Source organism: Rhincodon typus, chromosome 25 (assembly GCF_021869965.1).
Source record: "Rhincodon typus isolate 14 chromosome 25, sRhiTyp1.1, whole genome shotgun sequence".
NCBI lineage: Eukaryota > Metazoa > Chordata > Chondrichthyes > Orectolobiformes > Rhincodontidae > Rhincodon > Rhincodon typus.
This window is the reverse complement of record NC_063356.1, coordinates 3,124,792-3,152,116: the sequence shown is the minus strand read 5'-3', so window position 1 is coordinate 3,152,116 and position 27,325 is coordinate 3,124,792. Positions and strand designations below refer to the sequence as shown.

General features: G+C 39.9%; 1 protein-coding gene across 2 annotated transcripts in view; it reads left to right on the top strand.

Moving 5' to 3' along the window:
• The window catches only part of lrig2 (leucine-rich repeats and immunoglobulin-like domains 2), a 79,588-nt gene extending 55,618 nt beyond the window's left edge, over positions 1-23,970 (top strand). Inside the window, exons 10-19 of one of the 2 annotated variants that reach the window (XM_048612132.1) lie at positions 1,972-2,043; positions 2,959-3,027; positions 4,473-4,636; positions 8,212-8,532; positions 9,924-10,205; positions 12,096-12,545; positions 13,258-13,410; positions 13,754-13,912; positions 14,275-14,538; positions 19,057-23,970. In XM_048612132.1, the coding sequence (XP_048468089.1) occupies positions 1,972-2,043; positions 2,959-3,027; positions 4,473-4,636; positions 8,212-8,532; positions 9,924-10,205; positions 12,096-12,545; positions 13,258-13,410; positions 13,754-13,912; positions 14,275-14,538; positions 19,057-19,289 (2,167 nt within the window). In that variant the 3' untranslated portion in view covers positions 19,290-23,970. The remainder of the gene's footprint in view (positions 1-1,971; positions 2,044-2,958; positions 3,028-4,472; positions 4,637-8,211; positions 8,533-9,923; positions 10,206-12,095; positions 12,546-13,257; positions 13,411-13,753; positions 13,913-14,274; positions 14,539-19,056) is intronic. The other variant, XM_048612133.1, reaches the window with a different exon arrangement.
• The last annotated feature ends 3,355 nt before the right edge of the window (positions 23,971-27,325 follow it).

Below are 27,325 nucleotides of genomic sequence, written 5' to 3'. Positions count from 1 at the left end.
CCGGACCCGAAACGTTAACTCTGTTTTCTCCTTCACAGATGCTGCCAGACCTGCTGAGCTTTTCCAGCAACTTTGTTTTTGTTACCAACTTTTATACTCGATGTCCCGGCTGATGAAGGCAAGTGTGCTTTATGCTTTCTTTGACCACTTTATCCACCCGTGTTACCACTTTCAGAGATCTGTGGACCTGTATGCCCTGATCCCTCTATGTCAATGCTTTTAAGGGTTCTGCCATTTATTGTATAATTCACGCCTGAATTTGATCTTCCAAAATGCATCACTTCGCATTTGTCTGGATTAAACTCCATCTGCTATTTCTTCACCCAAATTTGCAATGTATTTATATCCTGCTGTATCCTCTGACAATCCTCCTCAATGTCTGCAACTCTGCCAATTTTGGTGTCATCCACAAACTTACTAATCAGTAACCACCTATATTTTCCTCCAGATCATTTAAATATATATTACAAACAACAAAGGTCCCAGCACTAATCCCTGTGGAACGTCACTAGTTACTGATCTCCATTCTGAAAAGCACTCTTCCCCGACTACTCTCTATCATCTACGATCAAGCTAGGTCTATATCCATCTAGCCGACACATCCCATGAGACTGTACCTTTTTATCAGTCTGCCGTGAGGTACCTTGTCAAGTGTCTTCCTAAAATCCATATAGACAATGTCTGTTGCCCTGCCCTCATCGATCATTCTTGTCACCACCTCAAAAAGTCTTAACCAAGTTGGTAAGACATGACCTTCTCCACACAGACCCATGCTGCCTATCGCTAACAAGTCCATTCACTTCCAAATGTGAATAAATCCTGTCTCTATCTTCAGCTTCCCCACCATTGACGTCAGGCATCACCTTCCCTGTTTACTTCCCACCCTTTCAAATCCCAGTAGCCTATTCCCTCATTGCTCATGTTAAGCTAAGTGTTGCATAATTTTAGAAGGACAAGAAGTATATCCGTTTAAGCTGCAATGTATATTTTGCTGCTGCTAATGTGAAACTGTGTAATGTGGCCTGTTAAAGATGACAAGGTCCAAATTCCTGAAGTTAAATATAGGCTGTTGTGTAAGTGGGCATTCTTTGTCGTCTTGTTTAAGTACCCATCATCACCTTGCTACTACTTATATCTGAAATCTTCTCCAGGCCCACAACTGTCCACAGTTTCTATGTTTCTCTAATTCTGGCCTCTTGTGCATCCCACCCACCATTGACTGCCCAGGCTTCAACTTCTGGAATTTCCTCCCTACACCTCTGAGCTGTGACCTTGATTGTCTCCTTTAAGACAGCTTATATTACCTACCCCTTTGACCAGTCTTTTTTTCATCTAACGTATTGTATCCTTATGTGGCTCCGTATCATGCTTTGTTTTGCAATGTTCCCGTGAAGCACCTTGGGGCATTTAATTAGGTTGATCTTTTGACTATGGAGGCTGAACAGTTGGGTATGAAGTCCCTCTTTGATCAAAATCTATAAATGTATACTTTATAGTTAACTCACTGCAGACATCATGGCTGAAAATCCTGAATAATTTTTATTTTCCTGCTCGCCCCACCTAATCTAGGGATGTAGAAGCCAGATGTGGTCTCCATGTTATTGCTCTGCCCTAGACTTGATCTTTTGCTCAGGCTTGTTCTTAGTGAAAAACTGACAGCATGTTCAGTGCTGTCTTTTTCTCAAAAGGCCTGTTTGGTGTCAGTTGTATTTGTCTGTAGAGCTGCTGTTCTGTGAATCCAAGATGTAGCTTCCAATGTTTTTGTTAGATTTGCTGTCTTGGTTGTCTTATCTGCATAAGTACGCAGGAATGTGTGCGTAATGACATAAACTGCATGGGGAAACTTCCAGAATCCAAACTACCAGAACAATAAAGAGCAGCTAGTGTGGGAGAGTATCTAGAAACCTTCTCCCTTATAATGGCACGAATCCAAGGAGTATGATTTGATCATTACTCTTCCATTCTTTGTAGAATCCTGCAGGGTAGCAAAATAACATCCATCACAAAGAAAGCATTTTCTGGGCTGGAAACACTTGAATACCTGTGAGTATCTACTTCAAAATATTCCTCAATTGTGGAGTCACCTTACACCAAAATAAAATTTAATAGCATTTTCTATTGTATTTGCTTTATAAATTAGTCCTTGAGTTTCCATTTCTAATTGCCATTTGTCAAATAATTCTATGGGTGAAAGATTTCTGTGCCAGGTTTTAACTCCACTTCAGCCTAGCCCCTATGGCGTGTCAGTTGTTGAGGGAGAATGACTCTGACTCTGGTATGTACTGCTTATTGAGCAGGAGGCAGAGAACACAAAAACGTTACTGGTACTTTTCATCTCCGAGCTGTATAGTTTTCTGGGTGCACACCCATAGGTTTGGGATGTTTTAACATGAGAATTTAGATGCAGATCTGATTTTCTCAAGATGTGTTAATATCTTTCTGATTTTAAGCAGTGACCATTGTTTAATCATCCTTGCCCACTTTAAGATGCCACACACACCAATTGAGAAGGTACTACACATTCTGTTCTTGTCCCCTTTAAGATGCTGCACAGGATTGGCCACGCAAAATAGTTTTAAAGATATTTTGCAATTAAATGGACAGGTGACATGTAGAGAGAGTTTAGAGGGGTCATTGGTCATCATCCTGATTAAATGTCCACCTATTAGATGAACTGACCCAAGAGGCACTATTTCAAGAGGAGGTGGGAATTCTCCTAGTGTTCTGGTCAAACCCGCTTCCTCTAAGCCACCAAAAACGAAACATTAACCAGACCTTCAGTTCATCAGTTTTTTTTTAAGAGGTCTTGCTGGGTGTAAAATGGTGACTGACCTCTTTTGCATAAGTCACTGCGCTTTAAGAATGAACCATTGTGAGTGAAGTGCTTTGGTATGTTAAAACTCTGGTATTCCTTTCAACTTATAGTTTTTGAATAAGTTTACTTCATCTTTCTTGCAGAGATTTGAGCAACAATGCTATCATGTCTATTCAAGAAAATTCTTTTGCCCAAATGAGCTTGAAGGAACTGTGAGTATTTAAAATATACTATTAAATTAATCAGTACTGCATGAAGTAATTTAATTAGAAAACCTTCTTATGGATGAATGCATTCCTCATTCATGTGTACAGCCTTCATCACTGAATCCTCAGTGATGCCTGATCATTATTTAAGAGTTGTCTGGGTTGAGAGTTGAGTTGGTGGGGGGGAGGGAGGCAGGTGGTCTTTGTAATCAGTAGTAATGTCAGCAGTTTGGGCAACTTCTAGCAAGTGTTTGAATAGTGAGTGGTTTAATGAGAAATGGTGAGTAGGTAAATGAAGGAGTTGCTTTTGCTTCCTAAAACAGTTCACCACACACTGAGGTTCCTTTGAAATAATTGCTGTCTTAAGGTTCAGCAGTGAAGGTGGCTGAGTTGGGATAAGCAGGTGATGGAAAGGGATATCCTATTACACCGGTAACACAAACCCTGTAATTGGTAAGCTTTATTTTGAGAAAGACAGCTGTGGAACTTAACTTGCTGGTTAAAATGTCAACTAAGATTGGTGTTTGTGTTCAGATGGATGAGCAAGTTCTGGTCCTTGAGTTTTGTTAGTGGGATTTGCATTTAAGAATGCTTAAATGTCCTTAATTAATCAATTTATTTTAAGAGGTTTAAGGCCTCCATTAAATAGACATATTATTTCAAGGCTCCAACAATTTTACCAATAGGTTGCCAGAACCATAAATGGGTTGACCTGAATTACTTGCTGATGAATTTTGGTCAGCAGAAGGCCATTCAGCCCCTTGAGCTGATTCTGCTGCATTCAGTGAGATCCTGGCATTTCTGTATCTTCACTCTGTTTACCCGCCTTGATTTTATTTCACTTGATATCTTTTATGCAACAAAAATTAATGGGAAGCAGCTCGTGTTTTGTTATGAGTCTGTTGTTAGCTGTTATTAGTACAAGTGTTGGGCACATGATCACTACTTTCAAGAAAGATGTATTGTTCAAATTCACTAACACCTCCTTGATGCATTGAGGATTTGGCTATAAACAGCGTCCTTGTTGGTGGTTACCCTGTGCCAATGCGAAGACTAATTTAAATAGGTTGCAATCTGCTACCAGTGATATTGCTGGGAGAGTGCTTTTCTTTTTAATTCATAAACAAGATGCTCATTTTAGAGCATTGCTAAATGCTGTGCAGTGTGTTTATTACTTAGCTGCCACTAAATTGCCAGTTACACTTGTATAATGTCACATGTTGTGCCACTCTTATTGGGTTCAGTGTCCTCTTTGTGGAAGATTAATGTCTCAATTAAATGCTGTCCAAGCCCTAGCAATAATTATTCCTATGTAACCAAACCACTTTGTCTTCACCTTGTGACGACTTAGAGTTCCTTTTTCAAAAGCCTCCTATAATTCATTGTCTCACACTTAATTCCCCTCTGTTGCACATTTCTGAAGGGTGTCCATTTTTATTTGCCCTCCACAGGGGTCTGAACACATCCAGTCTTCTGTGTGACTGTCAGCTGAAGTGGCTGCCTCAATTTCTAAAGGAAAAACAGTTTCAGCATATGGTCACTGCTAACTGTGCTCACCCTGTATGGCTGGCTGGGAAAAACATTTTTAATGTTGATGCAGAGGATTACATTTGTGGTTTGTATAATTCATGTTTATTAAGTCTTGATTCACAGCTAAAAATCTTAGCAAGTACTTGTATGCCTCAACTTGTTTTGTTAAGTTTTCCCTTATTTTTTCCTGAATCTGCAAAGTTAAATGAATGTGTCAATAAGTGGAAGATGCAAACTGGACTTAATAACAACTGGTGTTCATGATGTAACTTGTTACAAACATTGCATTGAAAATAAAAGATATCAGACATCAGCTGTTTGATTGAATTAACTACATGGCAAAATTGACACTGTCCAGTTTGTTAGTTCATTAAAACTACAGCTCGTAGAATTAAAGGGACAGTTGCAACATGGGTACAAAATTGGCTGAATAATAGGAAACAGAGTCTTGGTTAATGGATACTTTTCGGGCTGGCAAAATGTTTATAGAGACTTTCTTCGGAGTTAGTATTGAAATCCTTTTCCTGATGTAGAACTTTGCCCCCTGCATACAATTTCAGACCTGGAGGATGATGCAAAACTTGGAGGCATTAAAAACTGAGGAGGATGGTGAATAATTCAAGAGGGCATAAACAAGTTGATGGAGTGGACAGAAAGATGGCAGCTGAAATTCAGTTCAGGGAAGTCTAAGGTCATGCCTTTTGTTAGGATGAACATAGACAGACAGTCGAAAATGGGAGTTACAAAAGTTGAGGGTGCAGAAGCAGACAAATCTATGCATAGGTGACACACAGGTGGATAGTATTAATAAAGTGCACAATCCTGAACTGTAAATAAAGGGCAAAGAGCACAAGACAAAGGAAGTTATGCTGAACTTGTTAGACTCTACCTGGAGTATTGTGTACAATTCTGGTCATCACGCTGTAGGAGGGACATTGAAGTGAGTGCAGAAGAGATTTAGAAAAATTATTCCAAGGATGAGAAAGTTCAGTTATGAGGATAGATTGGGACTGTTCTCTAGAAGTGAAGAAAGCTAAGAAGAGAGAAAATAAAGTTTTCAAAATCATGGGACATCTGTTGGTGGGACGAATCTGTTCCCACTCGTAAAAGAATCAAGAACGTGACTGTGCAGATTTGAAGTGATTTGCAAACATAGCAAATGTAATGTGAGAGAAGAAAAACTATTTCACAAAAATTTGTTCAGGCATGGAATGCAATGTATGAAAGTATGGTGGAGTCAGGTACAATTGAGGCATTCGAGGGCTGTGGATGATTATTCAAATAGAAATCGTGTAAGGACATGGGGAAAAAGGCGAGAGAATGGCTCAAAGTCATAATGCTTTTGGAGAGCTGCTTCAAACACAGATTGAATGCCCTCACTCTGCACTATAACAATTCTGAGATTGTACTCTTGTAAGTTAAATAGAATAAATTTATATGCTTATTCCCTGAATTGGAGGGGCTAGATTCTCTTCTGTGTTCCTACAGTTGACTGATGATGATATTGTACATGAAGGCATGACGACAGGTTGCACAGATTAGGCTTACATTCCCGTTAGAAGATGAAGGGTATTCTAACTGAGGTTTTGAGATGGCTAAAGGAATAAATAGGACCTGTTCTCTTTAGTGGGACGTAGAAAGTCCAGAGTAAAAGTGGCATGATCCGAACAACTTAGCTCAAGATTTATGTTCTAAGTAGTTCTTGGTGAAAAGATAAGTGAAAATCTGTAATCCTCTTCACCAAAAAAGCTGATGAAGAGTTAACAGCAAAATGGCAAAACTGAGATTTAATTTTGTGCATAATGTAGGGTATGGACCCAAAGCAATGATACCAAGATACAGATCCATTATGATCCAATTGAATTGTGCAGATACAAGGGCTAAATGGCCTTGTCCCACTCCCATGTTTCTGGTCTCCTCTACTTGGCAACTTTTGTATGTCCTGTTAACTATTTAGCATTTATAATGTATTCGGTTACATTGATGCCAGTTAGAAAACGATACATGTATCAGCTATTTTAGATGCATTTTGTTTTACAAGTAAGCATGTTCACACTGCAGCCCAGATGAATGTGTTGGAAACTATACTGCTGCCAGTTTTGTTTCAATGTGTTCTTCACACTTGTCATTTGAGGGTGCTTAAGTTCAAGACTCCTTTTGAAGACCTAAACTCCATTTGTACTGAGCTTTCCTTTGTTGGGCCCACTTGACTTAAGGGTCCAACGATTCCACAGCCATTCAAGTAGTTCTTGTAGCATGTCCACCTGATTTTGTATTGGCTTAAGTTACTCATTATTCAGTCATATCCAATTTACAAAGCTTGGATAATGTTGGTGTGCCTAGCTGTTGAGAAGGCAGAGGAAAATAACAAAATAAAGTTTTTTTTAAAAAAAAGTTCTGCGTGCAGAATGAGCTAAGAAAATATATTTTGTATTTGCATGCATAAAGATGTAATTGGTCAAGAGGTCAAACTGATACCTCTGCTCTTACTTTATTTGTAATTATTTAGCTAATATCTATCTAGATTATATATCAAATACTGTGTGAGATTCACACAGTTCCTGTTAACTTTTTCCTTAAATTTCATTGTACCCATTTATAAAGGAAGCTGTCTTTGCAAACTTGTAAGTGCAACCTTTCTTCAAATGGGGGCAATATGACTACACTACGACAAGTTGACAAAGATGTTTTTTAGGGCTGAAAACATGAAAGGGCAGAATGTAACTGAACCACATGTTGCACACCGTGCCTTATTATCCATGGTTTCCAATTCTGTTTCACCTAAATGCTGTTCTGACTGTTCTTGATTTGCCAGGGATCAACTAATTCCTGATGGACCAATTACAGTTTTCTGAAAGGAAATGTTTTGCCTGTTGAGAAGCTTTTACAAATAAAATTACTTTGAAGAAGAGTAGCCTTTAGACAACATAATGTTACAGAGTAAAAGCAATTTAAGACTGATAGAGACATAACCAGGTCATGATTATCCCAAGGACGTTGAAGTGTAGAGCAGCAAATGGGGAAGAGAATATATGAAATCATAGAATCATAAAGTCTCTACAATGCAGAAAGAGGCCATTCTGCCCATCGAGTCTGTACTAATCCTCTGAAAAGCATTCCACCCAGGCCCCTCAGTATTTCCAATGGCTAATCCACCTCTCTTGCACATCCGTGGACACTATGGGGCAATATAACATGGCCAATCCACCCTAACCTGCACATCTTTGCACTGTGGGAGGAAACCCACGTAGACACGGGGAGAATGTGCAAGCTCCAATAGACAATCACCCAAGACTGGAATTGAACCCGGGTTCCTGGTTCTTTGACACAGCAGTGCTAACCACCGTGCTGCTCCAAATTAAGAGTTAAACAAATATGATATGTGTGAGAGATTTACATTTGCATTCTGTGGTTTGAATTTGCTCAATTGTATGATCTGATGTTGCAAATCTTGGTGCTCATTGCCCATTTGTTCCGTTTATCTGCCTGTATTTGTATAATTGGAATGTTTTAGCGCAGAAAATAACTTCAGGTTACTATTGGCAGATCAGACTTTGGTTGACAGTAAGGAGTCAAATTGTGTTAAACATTAATGGGTGCAACTGTACTTTTTTGTACTGTTGCCTAAAACTTGGGTGTTGGTTTTTTTTCACTCTGCAGATGCTTTCCCAAAGCCATTGATCACTGCCCATCCTGAAACCACTGTGGCATTGAGAGGGATGAATGTCAGCTTTAGCTGCACAGCCTGCAGCAGCAGTGACTCCCCCATGGTCGCTGCATGGAGAAAGGACAGTGAGTTACTGTACGAAGCTGAAATCCAGAACTATTCTAGCTTGCAAGAACAGGATGGTGAATTTGTCGAATACACCACCGTACTACAACTGCGGAATGTCAATTTCACAGACGAGGGGTGGTACCAGTGTGTCATCACAAATTACTTTGGCTCCAATTATTCTAACAAGGCAAAGCTAACTGTGAATGGTATGTTGATTTGTTTGCAGGCTAGGGATGGAGGAGTGCATTGTCTTTATGTACTGTTCGACTGTTTGCGTTTTGCTCCATAATCCTATATGTGAATAGATATATCTGAAAGCAGTAGTGTAAAATTTGATTCATACAGTGACTGAAATTAACTGTAGCTCAAGTCCCTGCTGGAAACCAGGTTTGTAAGTGCTATTAACTACATAATTTGTAACTGTACTATCAATTTATTATGTTTTTAAACAGTTTGGAAAACTCATTTATTCCCAATTGAGTAACAATTTTATATTTACACTTTCTCTGCATTTTAAGTGTATTTTCTTTTTTACTGATTCTCCTTATCATCTTCATCCCTCCACATTTAAACTGGTACCTTATTTTAAACCTAAAGGCATGAAAAAAGAATGGGTGAGAACTTTCTCAGTTTCATTTTTTTCACCTTTAAACCTGTCCCTTGCTTCCATGTTGCTCTTCCCTCCAGAAAAGAATGAACATAAGTAGTTATGGATATATCATCCAACCTTCACACTATATCTTTGTTGAAACATCTATGTATAGAATTAATGGGTTGCTTTGTGAATTAAAGACCATGGCTCTGCTATTAATGTATCCATTAATACATTCTCAAAATGTATGCTTGTAATAGGTCAGAAACAAAATGCTAAACTGAATGCTCAATAAATTAAAATAAAAATATATGGTCATCTTAACTTGGGGCAACTATATAGTATAAAATCTGTTTCCTTTTACTTTCTGGTCTAATTTTTAATAAAAATAGATGTGCATTCATAGTTTGGAGGAATGAATTATATGCTATCTTCGTCCCTGATCATTCAGCGACTCAGGCCAAAAAGACATATCACAGATCAATATTTTCCTTCAGTCTCAGGTAGACTGGATAATGTTCAACAGATTTAAGCAGTTTTTCATTGTTTTTAAGAACTATGCATTTTATTGAATTGTTGGAATCCAGATAAATCGACTGTAAGTTTCACTTGGGCTTCTCTGTTTGTTCTTGATTCCTATTTCCTTTGCCACAGGAGTATGAACAAGTAGAGAAGTTATAGATAAGTTTATTATCCCAGTAAGCTTTAAATTGAATAGTGATTAGATTATTGCCTTAATATTTTGCATTCACCTACTTGGAAAGCTCTGGAATACTCCATCCAAACTATATTACACCTCTAGCCATCTCTTTTCCTTTAAATCCCATAAAAACCCAGGTCTTTGACTAAGCTTTTGGTCATCTGAGTCAGTTCCTTGATGCCAAATTTTGTCTTGAACGTACTCCTGCATGGTGTCTTAATATTTTACTGTATTGAAGGCGGTAAATTAATGAGAGTTTCTTGTTGCTGACATAATTGTTTGCTGCTTGTTTTGTTTCTATTTAGAACTTCCTTCATTTATGAAAACCCCCATGGATTTAACAATCCGGACAGGTGCAATGGCTCGGCTGGAGTGTGCTGCAGGAGGTCACCCAATGCCACAGATTGCTTGGCAGAAAGATGGCGGCACAGACTTTCCAGCAGCACGGGAACGGCGTATGCATGTCATGCCAGAGGATGATGTCTTCTTCATTGCAAATGTGAAGATGGAGGACATGGGCATGTACAGCTGTATGGCCCAAAACACGGCAGGGGGCATTTCCGCAAATGCTACACTGACTGTCCTAGGTGAGAGGTTGGCTTTCATGAAGAATGCTGTTAACTTAAGGCTACAGCTGCTTGAAAAAGTTGTGTCTAAATTAATAAAGGAGTAAAGCGATTGCAACTACAGGCACGCGTTTAGATTGATAACCTGGAATAAGTGGGTCCTCTTATGAGGAAAGATGGGACAGGCTGGGCTTGTTTTCACTGCAGTTTAAAAGACCGAGGGGTGATTTTATTGATGTTTATAAGATTCTGAATGAAAGGATATTTACTCATGGAAAGGGTGTTTACTCATGCGGATCCACAAATTGGGGGGGGACGGTTTTAAAATCAAGAGTTCCCCCTTTTAAGATTATGATGAGGGGCAGTTTTTTTTCTGAGGGTTGTGTGAATTTGAAACTTGCTGTTTCAGAAGGCAGTGGAGGTGGCATATTTTGAATATATTTTTGAGAGCGCTGGATAGATTCTTCCTAGGCAGAAGAATGAAGGCTATTGGGGTAGATGGGAATGTATAATTTGAAGCATGAAGAGATCAGCCGTGATCTTATTGAATTTTTTCCAATTCTTAAATGCTGGTAAAAGTAAGGAGGTGGATTAATCAGGCTAATTTACAGTAATTAAATTTGAAATTAAGAAGTTGCGTTCCTCATGCGGAACATTGGTATATTTCGCTTGAAGTACTTTGATCAGTTTTGATCTCCATTTTGTAAGACAAACAAAGCAGGCCTACAGAAGATACATAAAAGGTTTACACAAGAATTCATACCAGAATTGAGAGGTTATAGCTAACCTAAACTGGAGTTCTTTATTCTTTCTTTAAGTGCCAAGGGGTTAGTTGATAGAGACCTTTGAAATCATAAAAGAGTACAGGTAGAAAAGATGTTTTCACTCAGAGACCAAAAGTGTGGTCTGAGTATAAAACAGTCATTAACCAATCCAGTAGGGAGTTTAGGTGAGAAGTCTCTACCTAGAATAGTGAAAATTTGGAACTCACTTGCTCAAGAATGGCTCAAGTAGAGAGTATAGATGTATTTTAAGGGAAAGTTGAATAAACATGAGGCAGAAAAGAATGGAAAGATATGTTGATGGCATTAGGTGAAGAAGGAAGGGAGGAGGATCTAGATGAGTTTGCTGCCGGAAGACAAGTCTAACCTACAGTACTGTGATCTCAACTACTGATGTGGCACGGCAGCTGGTCTCAGGTGGACTCTAGCCAGAATGGGATCAAACCCCATGTTGTTTACACCAAGCAGATCCACATTGTCAATCCAACCAACCAGTCCCCCAAAGAATCTGAGTTGCTGTGACAACATATACTTCTTTAAATGCATGTTGTAGCCTGGAGCTACGGACAGTGATGTTAGCTTCCAAAGTATGGTTGAGTAGGAATCTCTTGGTCTTAATGCATCCCGTTGGTTTATGTCAGAGGGATTTACAAGTTGATGCTTTATTGATTTGGCCACGTAATGAATGCACCTTCCTGGCGTGGGTCTTGAGACCAATGTATCAAGGCTCAAGCAGGGGCACTACCTCTGCCCCACAAAGCCTGTGGCGGAAGGTTATCTGAACATAAACACTGGCAGGGTTAAAAGTTATAAATTCTGTTTTTGTTTCATGAAGACAAATTGAATTTTGGCTGCTTGCTAGTTTCTTGTTGCCTTGACCAACATTTCACTATATTCAACTCACTGAATTGAAGTTCCTTAACCAAAGTGGATGTGTCTTAGTTCACAAAGTAACTTTGTGTCATCAGCAAATTTAAATATATAACTTTCTAAGCCATTGCTCAAGTTGGCAATAAACAATGTGAATTATGTAAACTTGAGGTATTTGCAAAATTTTTAACCCTCTGTTACCAGGCTGGACTAATCTGGTTAACTTATGTACTCCTCTATTCTCTTCCCCTGCTCTCAGAAACTCCCTCATTTGTGCGGCCATTAGAAGATCGGACTGTTGCTAGAGGAGAGACTGCAGTTTTACAGTGTATAGCTGGTGGTAGCCCCACTCCACGTCTGAACTGGACGAAGGACGATGGCCCTTTAACTGTAACAGAGAGACACTTCTTTGCTGCTGCCAACCAGCTTCTGATCATTGTAGATGCTGGTCCAGAGGACGTTGGGAAGTATACCTGTGTCATGTCAAACACGCTTGGGACAGAGCGTGGGCACATTTATCTGAATGTGATTCCAACTTCCAACTGCGACTCCATGCAGAAAACTTCAGTCTTTGGAGACGATGGCTGGACAACAATTGGAATTGTAATTATAGTTGTGGTGGTTTGTGTCGTGGGCACGTCTCTGGTTTGGGTGATTGTTATCTATCACATGAGACGGAAGAGTGAAGATTACAGTATTACAAATACAGGTATGCAAGTTTAAAATGGTGTTCATGTCACCATAAAGTGTTACACTGTGACATTTTTATTTCTACTGTAAGTTTCTACATCTGCATTTATTAATGAAGTTACCTATATAAATACTCCTAACGTAACTACAGTCTCCTGATAGTGGTAGTGCTGCAACAAGTTTATATATATACCTTCTATTATAAATGCTAGCTTGGACTATTCCATTAAAATCTGTGGGGACTAATTCCCTCTGTATTCAAACTGGAACTTGAACAGTCTGTATGGTTCAATGAAACAAAGCATCTATACCAAGATGTTAACCTGCCATTTTTCTCCCCACATACTGAAGCCCCGCTATGTAGTTTCTTCTTTTCCTGCAACGCCTGGCCCAATCCAGTTGGAACTCGTGTACACTTATATTTTGTGCACAATGACAAAAAAGAGCGCAGACATGGTTTTATTATGTGTGTAGTCAGTGTTGACTGTAATTTTCCTCGGATGGCAATATTTGATGTGTTAATAGATTCCAGGACCACTGTGACCCAAGTTAGAGTCTGGCCACATGATAGTTTCTGTTGTAATTCATTCCAAGAAGTGGTTTCTAGGGGTATAAAGCAACTATTCTAGTGTAAAGAGAAGATTTCTTCAGGTGCATGTGTAATAGATGGGCCTAAATTGTGAAGGTTATTCCTGTATAATGTTTTAACAAGCTTTTTCTGTTCCTCCTAGATGAAATGAATTTACCTGCTGACATTCCAAGCTATCTGTCATCCCAAGGAACGCTGTCTGAGCCTCAGGAAGGCTACAGCAACTCTGAGGCCGGAAGCCACCAACAGCTGATGGCCTCCACTACCCATGGCTACGTGCATAAAGGAACTGATGGTGAGTAAAGTTGGCTGTTCTGATTTGTGCCCTAGTTTGTTGGGATGGTGATTAGACTTCAGGGCCACAGAGTTCTGGCAATAGTTGATAGATTCAAACAGGAAAAAATATGGAGTTAGAAATACAAGGCTACCTTTGCAACCCAAAGCATGATAAAGTTGTGGAATAAATTACCAGAATGGACATTGGAGCAAACAGGGGAGATGCAGGCTGATTAAACATGTCCAATAATGTGTCTTCCCTCCCAATTGAGATCCTCCCCAGGTGAATTTTTTTTTTTTCTTTCAGTGTTCCCAATGATGTAGTAACCTAGTCTTTAAAACTTGTTATTTTTCCCAAATAGGTATTTGCTATGTGGATACTGGAAGTGAGACGGAGGCGGATTTGCTGACCACCCCTTTTGGTACAAATCTGCATGGGAGAATGGGATCTTTATATGCAGGGCGAAGTAGCTTCCACCCAAGTGAACCTCGTGAAGGACTTGCACAGCAGGTCAACCCAGGTATGTGTTACAGCTGCTGTTTCCGTTTGAGGGCACCGAGTGGCACATACTTGGATGGTTTAAAAAAAACCAGCAGCCTAGAAAAATGAGTCTATTTTGAGTACTTGCATAATGTTGTACTTCACTGTGGGTTTGGCCAGTTTATTTTAGACCTACTGGTTCAAGTATTAATCAAGGACTTAAAGGAAAGGTATACAAAGTAACAGCTGCATTTGCCACTGTAGCTGCTCTGAATGTAGTTCTAGGTGGTTACTAAGATAAAATTGTAGATATTTCTGTTTCAATAAGAATCCAACTAAAACTGCTGACGTGGGGTTGGTGCTTAAATAATTTATTTTTAAGCCCTATATCTGTGTTTTCAGGTGCTACTTCTGGGCCGCTAGTGATCTGTTCGGACTGTTATGACAATGCAAACATATACTCAAAGAACAGAGAGTACTGCCCATATACGTTCCTTGCAGAGGAGGATCCCCAGGAACGTGCTCTGACCGGCAGCTTCACGGTACATACTCAGCATGAAGGTACAGCCATAGACAGTCTGGTAACAGAGGCTGACGTGTCCGTTTCTTTAACAAATCACGATAGGATATGCAATCCAGCAAGCACAGTACAGCTGCACAGGAAGGGTAAGTTATTTATTTCACTTATAACCTTGAGTCTCTGCAGCAACAACCAACTTTGAGGCAGAATAACAAGAAATCTACAGACTCCACCTTATAGTGAAAATAGTTTAGAGAATGCTACTATTATTTGTTTAAATTGAGTTTGTACACTTAAAGAGCTTTACACTTGTGATGTCTTAGTTTGAATGTATCTAAAATGGAGTATAGATTGCTACCTGATCATCTTCATTAGCTAACTTTTAAGAGTTTGATCAAGCCAGGTATCAATGGTACTGGGAAATGGTACTAGGCAAACTGGTGCTGTGGGCTGGCAAGTCTTCAGATCCAGATGGACTTCATCCTAGTGCATTAAAAGTGTTTGCCAATAGTAGATTTGTTGACAATTTTGCCAAATTCACTTGATTTAGGAAAGATTCCATTTGACTAGACAGCAGCAAATTAAATACCTCTTTTTCTCAAGACGAGAGGAAGGTTTAAACTAAAGACTAGTTAGCTGGGCATCTGTCATGGGGAAGGTATTGGAATCATTCGTTGTGAAATTATTGTTGGGTATATAGTAAAGCTCAGCCTGGAGCTTGGGGACCAGTGGTGTTCCGCAGGGATCTGTTCTGGGACCTCTGCTCTTTGTGGTCTTTATAAATGACTTGGGTGAGGAAGTGGAAGGGTGGGTTAGTAAGTTTGCCGATGACACAAAGGTAGGTGGAGTTGTGGATAGTGTGGAGGGCTGTTGTAGGTTGCAACGGGACATTGACAGGATGCAGAGCTGGGCAAAGAAGTGGCAGATGGAATTCAACCTGGAAAAGTGTGAAGTGATTCATTTTGTAAGATCGAATATGAATGCAGAAATCCGGGTTCATGGCAGGATTCTTGGCAGTGTGGAGGAACAGAGGGATCTTGGGGTCCACATCCATAGATCCCTCAAAGTTGCTACCCAAGTTGATAGGGTTGTTAAGAAGGTGTATGGTGTGTTGGCGTTCATTGGCAGGAGAATTGAGTATAAGAGTGTGAGGTTATGCTGCAGCTCTATAAAACTCTGGTTAGACCACACTTGGAATATTGCATTCAGTTATGGTCGCCTCATTATATGAAGGATGTGGAACCTTTAGAGAGTGTGCAGAGGAGATTTACCAGGATGCTGCCTGGACTGGAGGGCAGGTCTTATGAGGAAAGGTTGAGGGAGCTAGGGCTTTTCTCATTGGAGCGAAGAAGGATGAGAGGCGACTTGATAGAGGTTTACAAGATGATGATTCGAGGCATAGATAGGGTGGATAGACAGAGACTTTTTCCTAGGGCAGAAATGACTATTACGAGGGGGCATAATTTTAAGGTGATTGGAGGAAGGTATAGGGGAGATGTCAGAGGTAGGTTCTTTACACGGAGAGTGGTGGGTGTGTGGAAAGTGCTGCCGGCAGTGGTAGTAAAGTCAGATACTTCAGGGCCATTTAAGTGACTTTTGGATAGGCACATGGATAATAATAAAATGTAGGGTATACAGGATAGTTTGATCTTAGAGTGGGATAATAGGTCGGCACAACATCGTGGGCCGAAGGGCCTGTTACTGTTCTATGTTCTGTGTAATCAAGTAGAATCAGCATGGTTATGTCAAAGGAAAATCACATTCCTTTGAAAGAGTATAATGAGCAGTGAATACATTGCTTCGATACTAGAATGCATTTGATCAAGTACCATACTAAATATTATTTCAGAAATAAAAGCTCATGGTGTAACATTAACATACATAAATTGACAGACAAGAAACAGAGTACAGTCCCCAAGTTCTATTGTGGTTCCTTTCTGGAGTCCATTCACAAGTCGATGTATATGCAAGTCGGAACACAATGCAGGACAGTATGAAGTATCCATGTATAAGTACAAAAAGCATTTGTATTGTCAAATCTTTAAAATTGCACCCCTGTATAGGATTGCAGTCATGAGTTGGACATTTGTAAATCAGAGATCCATTTATGCAAACAATGGGTCTTTTTGGTAAATTTTGTCTAATTGGTAAGATATTTTAAATAAAAAAAGGAGTCTTGTAGGGGTCTCTGCTCAGCATTGACTTAAATGAGGGAAGCAAAGGCATGGTAGCTAAATATGTGCAGATGCAACCAAGATAGGTAGTAAAGTGTGTTGTGAAGAAGACAGAAGGAAGTTGCAGACTGTTATGCAAACTATGAATGATCCCAGGAATGAAAGGCTTAACATATGAGGAATGATTGAGGACCCTGAGTCTAAACTCGATGGAGTTTAGAAGGATGAGAGGGGATCTAATTGAAACTTGCAGAATACTGAAACTCCTGAACAGAGTGGACGTTGAGAAGATGTTTTCACTAGCAGTAGAGACAAGGACCTGAGGGCACAGCCTTAGAGTAGAGAGGCACCCTTTAGAACGGAGATGATGAGAAACTTCTTCAGCCAGAGAATGGTCCATCTTTGGAATTCATTGCCACAAAAGCTGTGGAGGCCAGGTCATTGAGTATATTTAAGACAGATAGTTAGGTTCTTGATTAAGGTGATCAAAGGTTACAGTGAGAAGACAGGAGAATGAAGTTGAGGAACTTACCAGCCATGATTGAATGGTAGAGCAGGCTTGATGAGCCGAATGGCCTAATTTCTGCTCCTGTGTCTTATGATATAGGTAGGTTGAGTGATTAGGCAGAAATCTGGCAGATGGAGTATAATATGGAAAAATGTGAAGTTGTCCACTTGGCAGGAAGAATGACAAAAACCGTATTATTTACTTGGTGAACAGTTGCAAGATTCAAACATGGAGGGTTTAGGTATTCTAGCGCACAAGTCACAAAATGTTTGTGTGCAGGTACAGTAAATAATTAGAAGGGTAATGGGATACTGTCCTTTTATTACAAGAAGAAGGAAATAACATAAAAAATGTTATACTTAAGTTATAGAGGATATTGGTGAAACCACATCGAGTCATCCAGCACAGAAACAGACCCTTCAGTCCAACCAGTCCATGCTGAACATAATCCTAAGCTAAATTAGTCCCACCTGCCTGCTCTGGCCCACATCCCTCCAAACCTTTCCTATTCAGGTACTTGCCCAAATGTCTTGTAAACGTTGTAATTTCACCCATATCCACCATTTTCTCAGGAAGTTCATTCCACATCCAAACCACCCTGTGTGTGAAAAGTTTGCCCCCATGTTTTTTAAATCTCTGTCCTCAAAAATGTGCCCCCACGTCTTGAAATCCCCCTTCTTTGCGAAAAGACAACTACCATTAATCCTATCTATACCTCTTATTATTTTATAAACTTCTGTCAGGTCGCCTGTCAACCTCCTATGCTCCAGTGAAGAAAGTCCCAGCCTATCCAGTCTTTCTAACTCAAACATCTATACCTGGCAACATCCTGGTAAATCTCTTCTGAACCCTCCAGCTTAATAATATCCTTCCTATAACTCGGTGACCAGAACTGGACACAGTATTCCAGAAGAGGCCTCACCAATGTTCTGTACACCTCTACATGACTTCCCAACTCCTATACTCAAAGGACTGAGCAATGAAGGCAAGCGGGATGGTGTGCAGTTTTGGTCTCATTTAAGGAAAATGCAAATGCATTGGAAGCAGTTGAAGAGAACCGCAGGGGTAATTTTAGATTGATACCTGGAATGTGTAGGTTGGTTTATGAGGCTAAGATAAGACTCATCTGGTTTTCACTAAAGTTTAGAAGAGTGAGGAGTGACTTGATTGCTGTGTATAAAATTCTAAATGGTCTTGACAAAGTGGAAATGGAAAGGCTGTTTTCTTTAGATGGCCAGTCCAGAACTAGGGACTGCAGTTTTTAAAATGGTGTCATGCTTTTAGGGCAGACATGAGAAATTTTTTAAAGACTGAAGTGGATAGATTCTGACATGGGAACTGCAGGTTATTTGTTGTAGATGGGAATGTGGAATTCGCAACAAGTAGATTAGCTACGATCTTATTGAGTGACACATGCAGGCTTGAGAGGCCGAATGGTTTGTTTACTTCTGCTATTTCATATGTTTGTAGGTTTTTAAAAGAAAAAGAAATTCCTACAAGTATTGAAAATAGTGCAGAAATGTTGGGAATTCACAGCAGGTCTTTAAGTGTCTTACAAAGAACTGGATTCGTGTTTCTGGTGAAAATTCTGATGTGAATCAAAAATAACATCACCATTTGTTCACCATAAATAGATCCGTATAAAATTCATTGATCTTACAGCAGAGTTCAGTTTCCCAACACTATCAAAACTGCTGCACCTTTTCGGGCACTTTAATGTTTTATCTTTATCACCACATGCTTGTAGTTCAGTCTACTTAAAAATAATTGCAGTTTTTTGATGTTCAGTGAAATGATTCAGTACAATAAATTGTGTCCACGTATTGTGTTTATTCATGCTGTAAGCATTGCTTAGGCCAAACCTGTGCACATATGAGGCTGAAAATATATGCCCTGACCCTATTTTAAGATCTTGCGTTGTGTTAAAGTTATTCGTTGCATGTTAAATTTCTCATTGTATGTTCTTTGCTTTCTTTCATTAGAATCCTGCCCAAGGCCTCCTTGGAGTTTGAGTACAGATTCAGGACATTCTCATTATTCACAGCAACCTGTGACTATCCACGAGAATCCCCAGGCTTTTTTGGAAGGTGACAATGAGACAGAGGATGGGGCTGAGCCCCCTGTAGCCAAAAACAGACTGAGCCAGAGAAGCCTCGAGCAAAGTACTGGCAATGAGCGGACTCTAGCCATGCAGGCTTATGGCGCCACTACGTAGATCATGTGTGTGATGATTGCACGTGTATTGTTGGTCCCCTGGGCAACAGAACCTCCATTCACTACCTCAGAGCAGTGACACTGAGGCCAGAATTGGCTATGTATGTTTATGATTAGGCTTGGCAGATCTTCATTAATCTCCTTATCTTCATTTACAACAATCCTCGTAAGGAAGCAACAAAAGAATGATTCACTATTGGGTACGTTGTTCTGGTGTAAGCCACATGTTGTAACTTTAATAGGAGACTTTAGTATTTCAGCCATTATCTTGAGGGCAAAAATGACAATTAGAATTGTGGAATGCTCCCTGAAATATTGGCAAGCCTCCTGGAATCACTAATAAAAATTTAAATTGCCTGCAAGCATTGGCTATAGAAAAAGTCTCCCTCCAGCCAAATAATTGGACCCCTTAATTTTCTTCCTGATGATAGCAGACTGTGTACTCACCAGTAATTCATCTTGCGTTCAGCTCAGTGTCTTCCCCAGAATAAGTCCAGGTTTGGAACACTAAAATCTAAAATCAGGTTGCTGGATGTATATTTCATCGTTCCAGTGAATGCAGTGTGCTGAATGTTACTGATATTGCACTGTCAAAACTGCAGAAAGTAAATTGAACTGATTTGAGAGCAGCAAATGGATGAGTAATCTTATGTAATTGTACTCCTGTCTAAACTGATTTCACAATAACGCGATTGCTAGGTTTCCAGCTCCGGATGGGACTTTCCAATTAGCCTTTCTAAAAGGATCTCATCTTTGCCAAGACAGCAGCTCTCCGTTATAAATGCCTCCAAAAGAACATTCTCTCTTCTCTCCCAAGTGTGACAAGTATGTAGGCAGTCAGCTGGCAGACACCACATTGAGTTATTGGTTATAATCCACCTTCAGTGCATCAAATACAGAGCCATTACAGTGTCTGGACTGCGTTAATGATGTGGAATATACTGATTGAATTGTGAGTTTTTGCAATGCTGCCAGAAGATGATTTATAATGCTGCATACATTCCTGGTTTTTTAAATCATTAAAGTTTTAAAAAGAACTTTCAGTGCTCCAGCTACAATGAACTCAGTGCGACATGAATGCTGTATCTTGCCTGCAAGATTTGAGCAGGACAGTTTTTGGATTGGCACGGGACTACTGCTGAGAAAAAGAAAGATTGGCCTTGACTATCTGCAAGTGCAAGAATTTGAAAATACAAGCTGTTGGTTTAACCAACTAAAGAGCTCATGCTCCAGATTGTCCTTGGCTGTTCAAGACTTGAACTGGAGCCAAAGCAGTGACGACAGCTGTACTTAATGGAATTGAGTGGCAAACACAGTGAAACTGTCCTCCTCGTGGATTGCCATATAATCTTGGCAGGATGATCATAAACATACATGCACGGATTTCATTTTGGCCTAATGGTGATTCCTTGTTAGGTAGCCAGCAGGAGAGAATGTGCTGTGGGGAGATGTCAAACCATTAAACGGTTCCCTGTGACTGATTAAACCTTTCCCCTGGTCACAATGTTCTTGTCTATATTGGAACCTTTGATATAAATTGACTGTTGCATTTATAGCTTTTTATATATATTATATATATATATTCTATACATATGCACATGAGTAAAATCAAATGTGAAGCCTTACATAATGTAAATAAGTTTCCTTTTTTAAATTATGGATTTGAGTGCTTATTGTCAGAACTGGTGAAGTGATGCACGTGATGTACATAGCTGGGCCAGCATCTTCAATTCCACCGTCTGCATTGTCCTGGAACCTGCAGCTTTAACCGACATTTCTAGTTATTGATGTCCAATCACTACAGGTCAATGGAACATGATGAGCAATGGAGCCATTCACTGCTCCTGTGCTCAATTTGAGTTCTGTACATATAACAACCTGAATGTTTCATAATTTCCTGTGATTTTGGAATGTGCAATCCTGTTGTGTTAAAACAAAACATCAGTGTGAGATGGCAGCTGTAAACAGACAGCCCATTCATCAGCTTGAGAAATTTATAAATTCTCCCATTTAATAAGCACCTGTCCTTAAACTTTCTGCATCTACATGAACTCACTCTTAAAATAGATATGATCAAATTGAAGTTGTCCAGTAGCAACAGTTGTGTCTGCAGTCAGTTTATGTTGACAAAAACCAAGTACTGAAATAGAAACAGAGAAAGCTAGAAATACTGTATTCAACAGGTCAGGTAATCTATGTGGAGTGAGAAGAAAAAACAAGTTCATGTTTCAGGCCAATGAACAGTGAAAGCAATTCTGATGAAAGGTCGCTAACCTTGAATATTCAAACTATAAAATGGAGGTGGGGAAACCCTGGCTAGACTCTAAACTCTGTTTAAGCCCTTCAGGAAATAAACTATTGAAGGTCATCTTGCAGGAGTACGAAGTAAGTGATCAGTCATGACTGAATTTTGCCTTTAGATGAACTTAATTCTAATTATGGTCAAAAAGTTACTTTCAGCCCTATATAAATTGATGAACACAGCCTGTTTCCTGCAGGGAAGATCAAAAAACTACTGTAGATACCATACCATGCCCACCATGTTGTGCAGCCATTAGATTGTGCCTCAGTCTGCATAGGATAGGCAGTATCCAGGTCTGAATATGTAGGTGCATTAGTCTTGTTCTAGTACAGGCCTCCAAATGTTTGGAGATTGAATTCAATGAAACTGTTAACTTGTGTTTTTAAATAGGAGAATTGTATGAAAACTTCCCAATTATTGTGGAAACCCAGCAGATTGACTGACTAATGCCTGTCAGAGAAGGGAAACTGCCATTCTTGCATCGTCTGACCCTACATGTCTCTAGTTCGTAGCATGTGGTTGATTCATCATGCTTACTGGTGTCATCCACATCCAGAAAATTATCAACCACAAAGCTGAAAAACTATTAACTGCCAACAGACTTTTTTTTTTGACAAGTGATTCCGTCTATAAAGGCCATCTCAGTGAACCATTTGGGTTTTTTGAATATTCAACGTCTTCCTAATCAGTTCATAATGTTTTCAAGGGATTTGATCTCCTATTCTCTGAATTTTTAATACAAGGTGCATTTACTGGCCTAGGAACAACACCCATATCTGACCTGTTTGTTGTCTGTAGTATTTGCTTTTGACTGTTCATATCCTCCTGTCTTTCCCTTGCTCCTGTGGCAAGCTGCCACCTGATAATATATTAATTGCCACTTGCCTATTTCTGTTTTCTCTCTACTTTTGAGTCACTAGTGGGCGAAATAAGGAGGTAGTAGAATTTCAGTAATAATTCCTCAAAGTTCTGTGGGTTTTTAAACAAGGCAGTGGTAATGATTAACAACAGATTTATCTGACCCGATACTGTCAGCGGTTGTAGTACACTGATTTATTTCATTGATGTCAGGGTTCGTTTCGGTGATTAGTGATTAATGATTTACTTTGGTGAATTATTAAACATTCCATTCTAAAACGTACATAGGTGATTGTGAAGATCTGCTAAGGTGGATTGACTGGTTGGTAATGGATTTCTGGCTTCTTTTTAATTCATCCAAATTTTGGGATTTTACAGACCGGCCATTCAGCCCATTTGGTCTTTGTCAACATTTATGTTCCGGATGAGCATCCCTCCCCTCATCCTACTTAATCTAACATGACTAGTATAACCTGTTCTGTCACCTTTATGCTTGTCTAGCTTCCCCTTAAATGCTAACAAATTCTATATTCTAAAATAAAGAAGTACCACTCTATGGATAGAGGTTTCTGCTCAATTCCCCATTAGTTACCATCTCCTATTTATAGGTTCTTAGGTTTAGACTCTGCGCCACAAGTTGAAACAACTTTGTCAAATCTGTCAAATACGTTGGAAAAATTTTTAAAGAACTCATCAGATTATCCCTCAGTCTTCTCTTTCTCCAGAGAAGGAACCCAGTTTGTTCACTTAGTCCTGATAAATAGAATCTCTTCATTTTACATTCATCCTTGTAATATAATGTTTTTGAAGTTTAATTAGTGCTTTTAAAATCTACAGCATTTCTCTGCTATTGAATTTGTCAATGTGGAAGAGGTTTGGTGAGGGACTGACCTCTATTATAGAGGTGCCCCTGTCACTAAAGTCAGTTGGTTTCTGCCATCTAATGTCTTTGAGATGTTAACATTTTAACAGCTGTATTGTCGTTGTTGCTGAGTTTTCCTGTCATTCTTTCTCGAGCTTTAAGTCTATTCTCGGTGGGTTAAGTGTGGCCTGGCCCTGACCACAGACCCTGTCTGTGTTCCTTCGCTTTCTTACCCTATAAATTCCACCAATGTACATAAACTTGAATGCCTCCTATGCCTCACTCAAAGACTGTTCCATTGAAATTTCTGCTGGCCTGTCATTCCAGCTCTTCAGTATCAAGATCTTCACTCTTGACTAAAGACCTCGCCTCTTCTGCCCAACCTGTTGGACTACATCTCCTAACAGACCTCCTCTGAAACTCCTCCTTTACAGGTACTGTGCTGCAAATCCCTCTTTCCAGCTAGTGGACTCAATCACCCTCTACAGATAATGTGCTGTGGACCATCTGCAACTTCTATGTGCAGGTGTGTGACCAGTGTCTGTCCTTGTGTATATTTGTTGCTCCTCAGTTATCTGTACATTATGTAAAGCATGTGTAAAATAAAGTTTCTGTAAAATATCTTGTATTTCTGAATACAGTAAAAAATATGAAAACTGAGCCGTGGGTGTTTGGAATGTTTAAACCACCTTGTGACTATACACAATGGAATTAGAAGGTGAGAATTAATTGGCCCAATGCACACAAGCTATTTCTAATTTGTAGGCTTTGTTACTGCTTTCTGTGCCTCTGTTATTTAAATGGAATGAAATTGTTCTGGTATTCTCATTTAAGGGGTAATCTGAGGTATTTAAAATAACAAGGGATTCAATGGGTAGATTAAGGAGAAATATTTTTCCCTGGTGGGAATCCAGAACAAGGATGCAAAACCTTACATTTAGACGTAGAATTTAGGAAGGATTTTGCACACAGATTTTAGAAATCTATCCAACAGGCAGTGAATGTTCAAGCTCAGTGAAATTTTCAAGATCAAGGAATGTGGACAAAGTCAGAAGTCACATGACACCAGGTTATAGTCCACAGGATTATTTGAAATCTCAAGCTTTCGGAGCACTGCTCCTTCACCTGATGCAGCGCTCCGAAAGCTTGTGATTTCAAATAAACCTGTTGGAGTATAACCTTGTGTCAATAAATGTGGAGCTGGAAAATCACAGCAGGTCAAACAGCATCTGAGGAACAGGAAAGTCAATATTTTGGACCAAAACCCTTCGTCGAGAGTGGGAGGGGACCGAGAAATAAATAGGGGGTTGGGGCTGGGTGGAGGGTAGATGGGATGGAGATATGTGGATGCAGGTATGGGGGTTATTGTGGATGGTGGATGGTCAATGGGAACGATGGAACGGATAGGTGAGTAGGAAGATGGACACATTGGGGGTGGAGAGACTTTGAAGCTGGTGAAGTCAATATTCAGGTCTTAGGGCTGTAAGGTCTCGAGACGAAATATCAGGTATTGTTCCTCCAGTTTACGTGTGGCCTCACTCTGACAATGGAGGAGGCCAAGGATGGACATGTCACCAGGGGACCAAACGTAAACTGGAGGAACAACACCTGATATTTCACCTTGGGAGCTTACAGTTCAATGGCCTGAATATTGACTTCACCTTCAAAATCTCTCCATGCCCAACCTGTCCATCTTCCTACTCCCCTATCCGCTCCACCCTTCCTATTGACCAACCACAATAACCTCCTACCTGTATCCACCTATCTCCATCCCACCTACCTTAATCTAGCCCCACCCCCCTCTCTCTATTTATTTCTGGGCTCCCCTCCCTAATCCTGATAAAGGGTTTTGGTCCAAAATGTTGACTTTCTTGCTGTCTAACCTATTGTGTTTTTCCAGCTCCACATTTATTGATTCTAGCGTCCAGCGTCTGCAGCCCTTACTCTGTCCAGGACTATAACCTGATGATGTGTGACTCCTGACTTTGTCCAACCCAGTCCATCACCGACACCTCCACTTAAAGGAATATGGGGCAAAGGAGGGGAGCAAAGTTGAGGTGGGAGTTTATTCGGGATCTAATTCAATGACTAAGTGGGTTTGAGGAACTGAATGACCTCTTTCTGATTTTTGTTGGTCCGGGAATGGGGAGAGGGAAGAATGAGAGGTAAACTAGAAACCTAAGCACAAGCATGTTTATGTGCACTACATGATATCTTGTAACAAGCCCTCCCTCCTGATGATGGAAAAGGACTCTGGGCTGGTTCAAAATGCAATCACACTAAAATGAGGTTTGTAAGATTTACATTTTACTCCCAATTAATAAATTTATTAGAATTCAGACACAGAAGGTTGGCTATTCAGCCCATTGGCACCTGTACTAACATTTAACACCCAACAAATTAAACCCATTTCCATCCTTTTTTTTCCTTCCTACAACCCTGCAAATATCCATTCCTTTCGGGTATGTTTTCTCTAGAATTTAGACGGTTAAGGGGATCTGATCAAAGCCTTCAAGGTGTTAACAAGAAGAGACCAGGTAGATAAACTATTTCCACTAGTTGGAGATTCTAGAACTAGGGGCATAGTCTGTGAATTAAAGCCAGACCATTCAGGAGAGATGTCAAGAAGCACTTCTACACGGAAAGGGTGGTAGAGGTTTGGAACTCTCTTCCACAAATGGCAGCTGATGCAAGATCAGTTGTCAGTCTTAAATCTGAGAGAGAACTTCTCATTAAGCAAAGGCTTAATAATTTGTAGTTGAGCCACATATCACCCATGTTCTCATTGAATGACAAAACAGGCTCAAGGGGATGAATGGCCTGCTCCTGTTCCTATGTATTTACGTAATACCCTTTTGAAAGTTACTGTTAAGTATGTTTCCACAACCCTTCAGGCAGTGGATTCCAGATCATAACTTGTTGCATAAAATATTTCTCTTTAACTTTCCAGTGGCTACTTTATTAATTAGTTTTAATCTGTGTTCTCTGGTTACAGACTCTCCTGCCACTGGACTGTTTCTCCTCAACTGAGTACTATTAAATCTCTCCTTTAACCTTCTTTGTTTTGGTCTCTTGACATACCTGAAGTTGCCCATCCCTGGTGCCATTCTGATAAATCTCTGCATGTGTTTGTGGGTAGCTTTTGGGCTCAGTGACCTGTGAATTTTTTTAAATTCTTGCCATCTGCATAACTGAACACTGTTAACAATGATTGAGTTTTCATTAGTAGAGTGCCTTTTCACATCCTCAGGATATCGAGAAGTGTCAAGAGAAATACTCGCAGCATGGTCCCTATTGTAATTATTTCAATTGTAGCAGCCAATTAACACACAACAGGATCCCATAAACAGTAATGCTATAATGGACAGATTTTATTTGTAGGTGTTATTACCCAAGACACCAGGCCAGAATCCTTAATATCCACCTGAAAGGGCAAATTGCTCTAAAATACCCCTGTACATTGCCATTCAAACCACAGCTTTATGCTTGAAGCCGGTAATAAAGCAAGATCTTGCATTTGCATTTCACAAACTCTCAGAGCACTTTCACACCTGGTGAAATATGTTGGAATGTAGAGACCACAGATCAGATGGTCCTCAGTGTGGTCAGGAGCTAAGAAGCAGACATTCAGACTGGTAAGAGTTTTGAAATGTAACAGCCTAGAGCAAAAATATTGTCAACATAGTATGAATCAGTTCTGTTCAGTGGTTCTGTAAGTTGAAACTAACTTTTATCAGCAACATGCTGTTATATGCCTCCAGAATGACTGACTGATAGTGAATAGCAGTAGATGGAAGTTTGGTAGTACAGAACTCATACATAGCTGGGAAGAAAAATACGCTCCACTACCCTTCTAAGCAATGCATTCCAGATTCCCACCACTCTCTGGGTGGAAAAAAAACTCCTCCAATCCCATCTAAATCTCCTGCCTTTCACCTTTATAATTATACCACCTCATTATCGACCCTTCAACTAAGGGAGACAACGGCTTCCTATCCAAGCAGCATCATAGGAG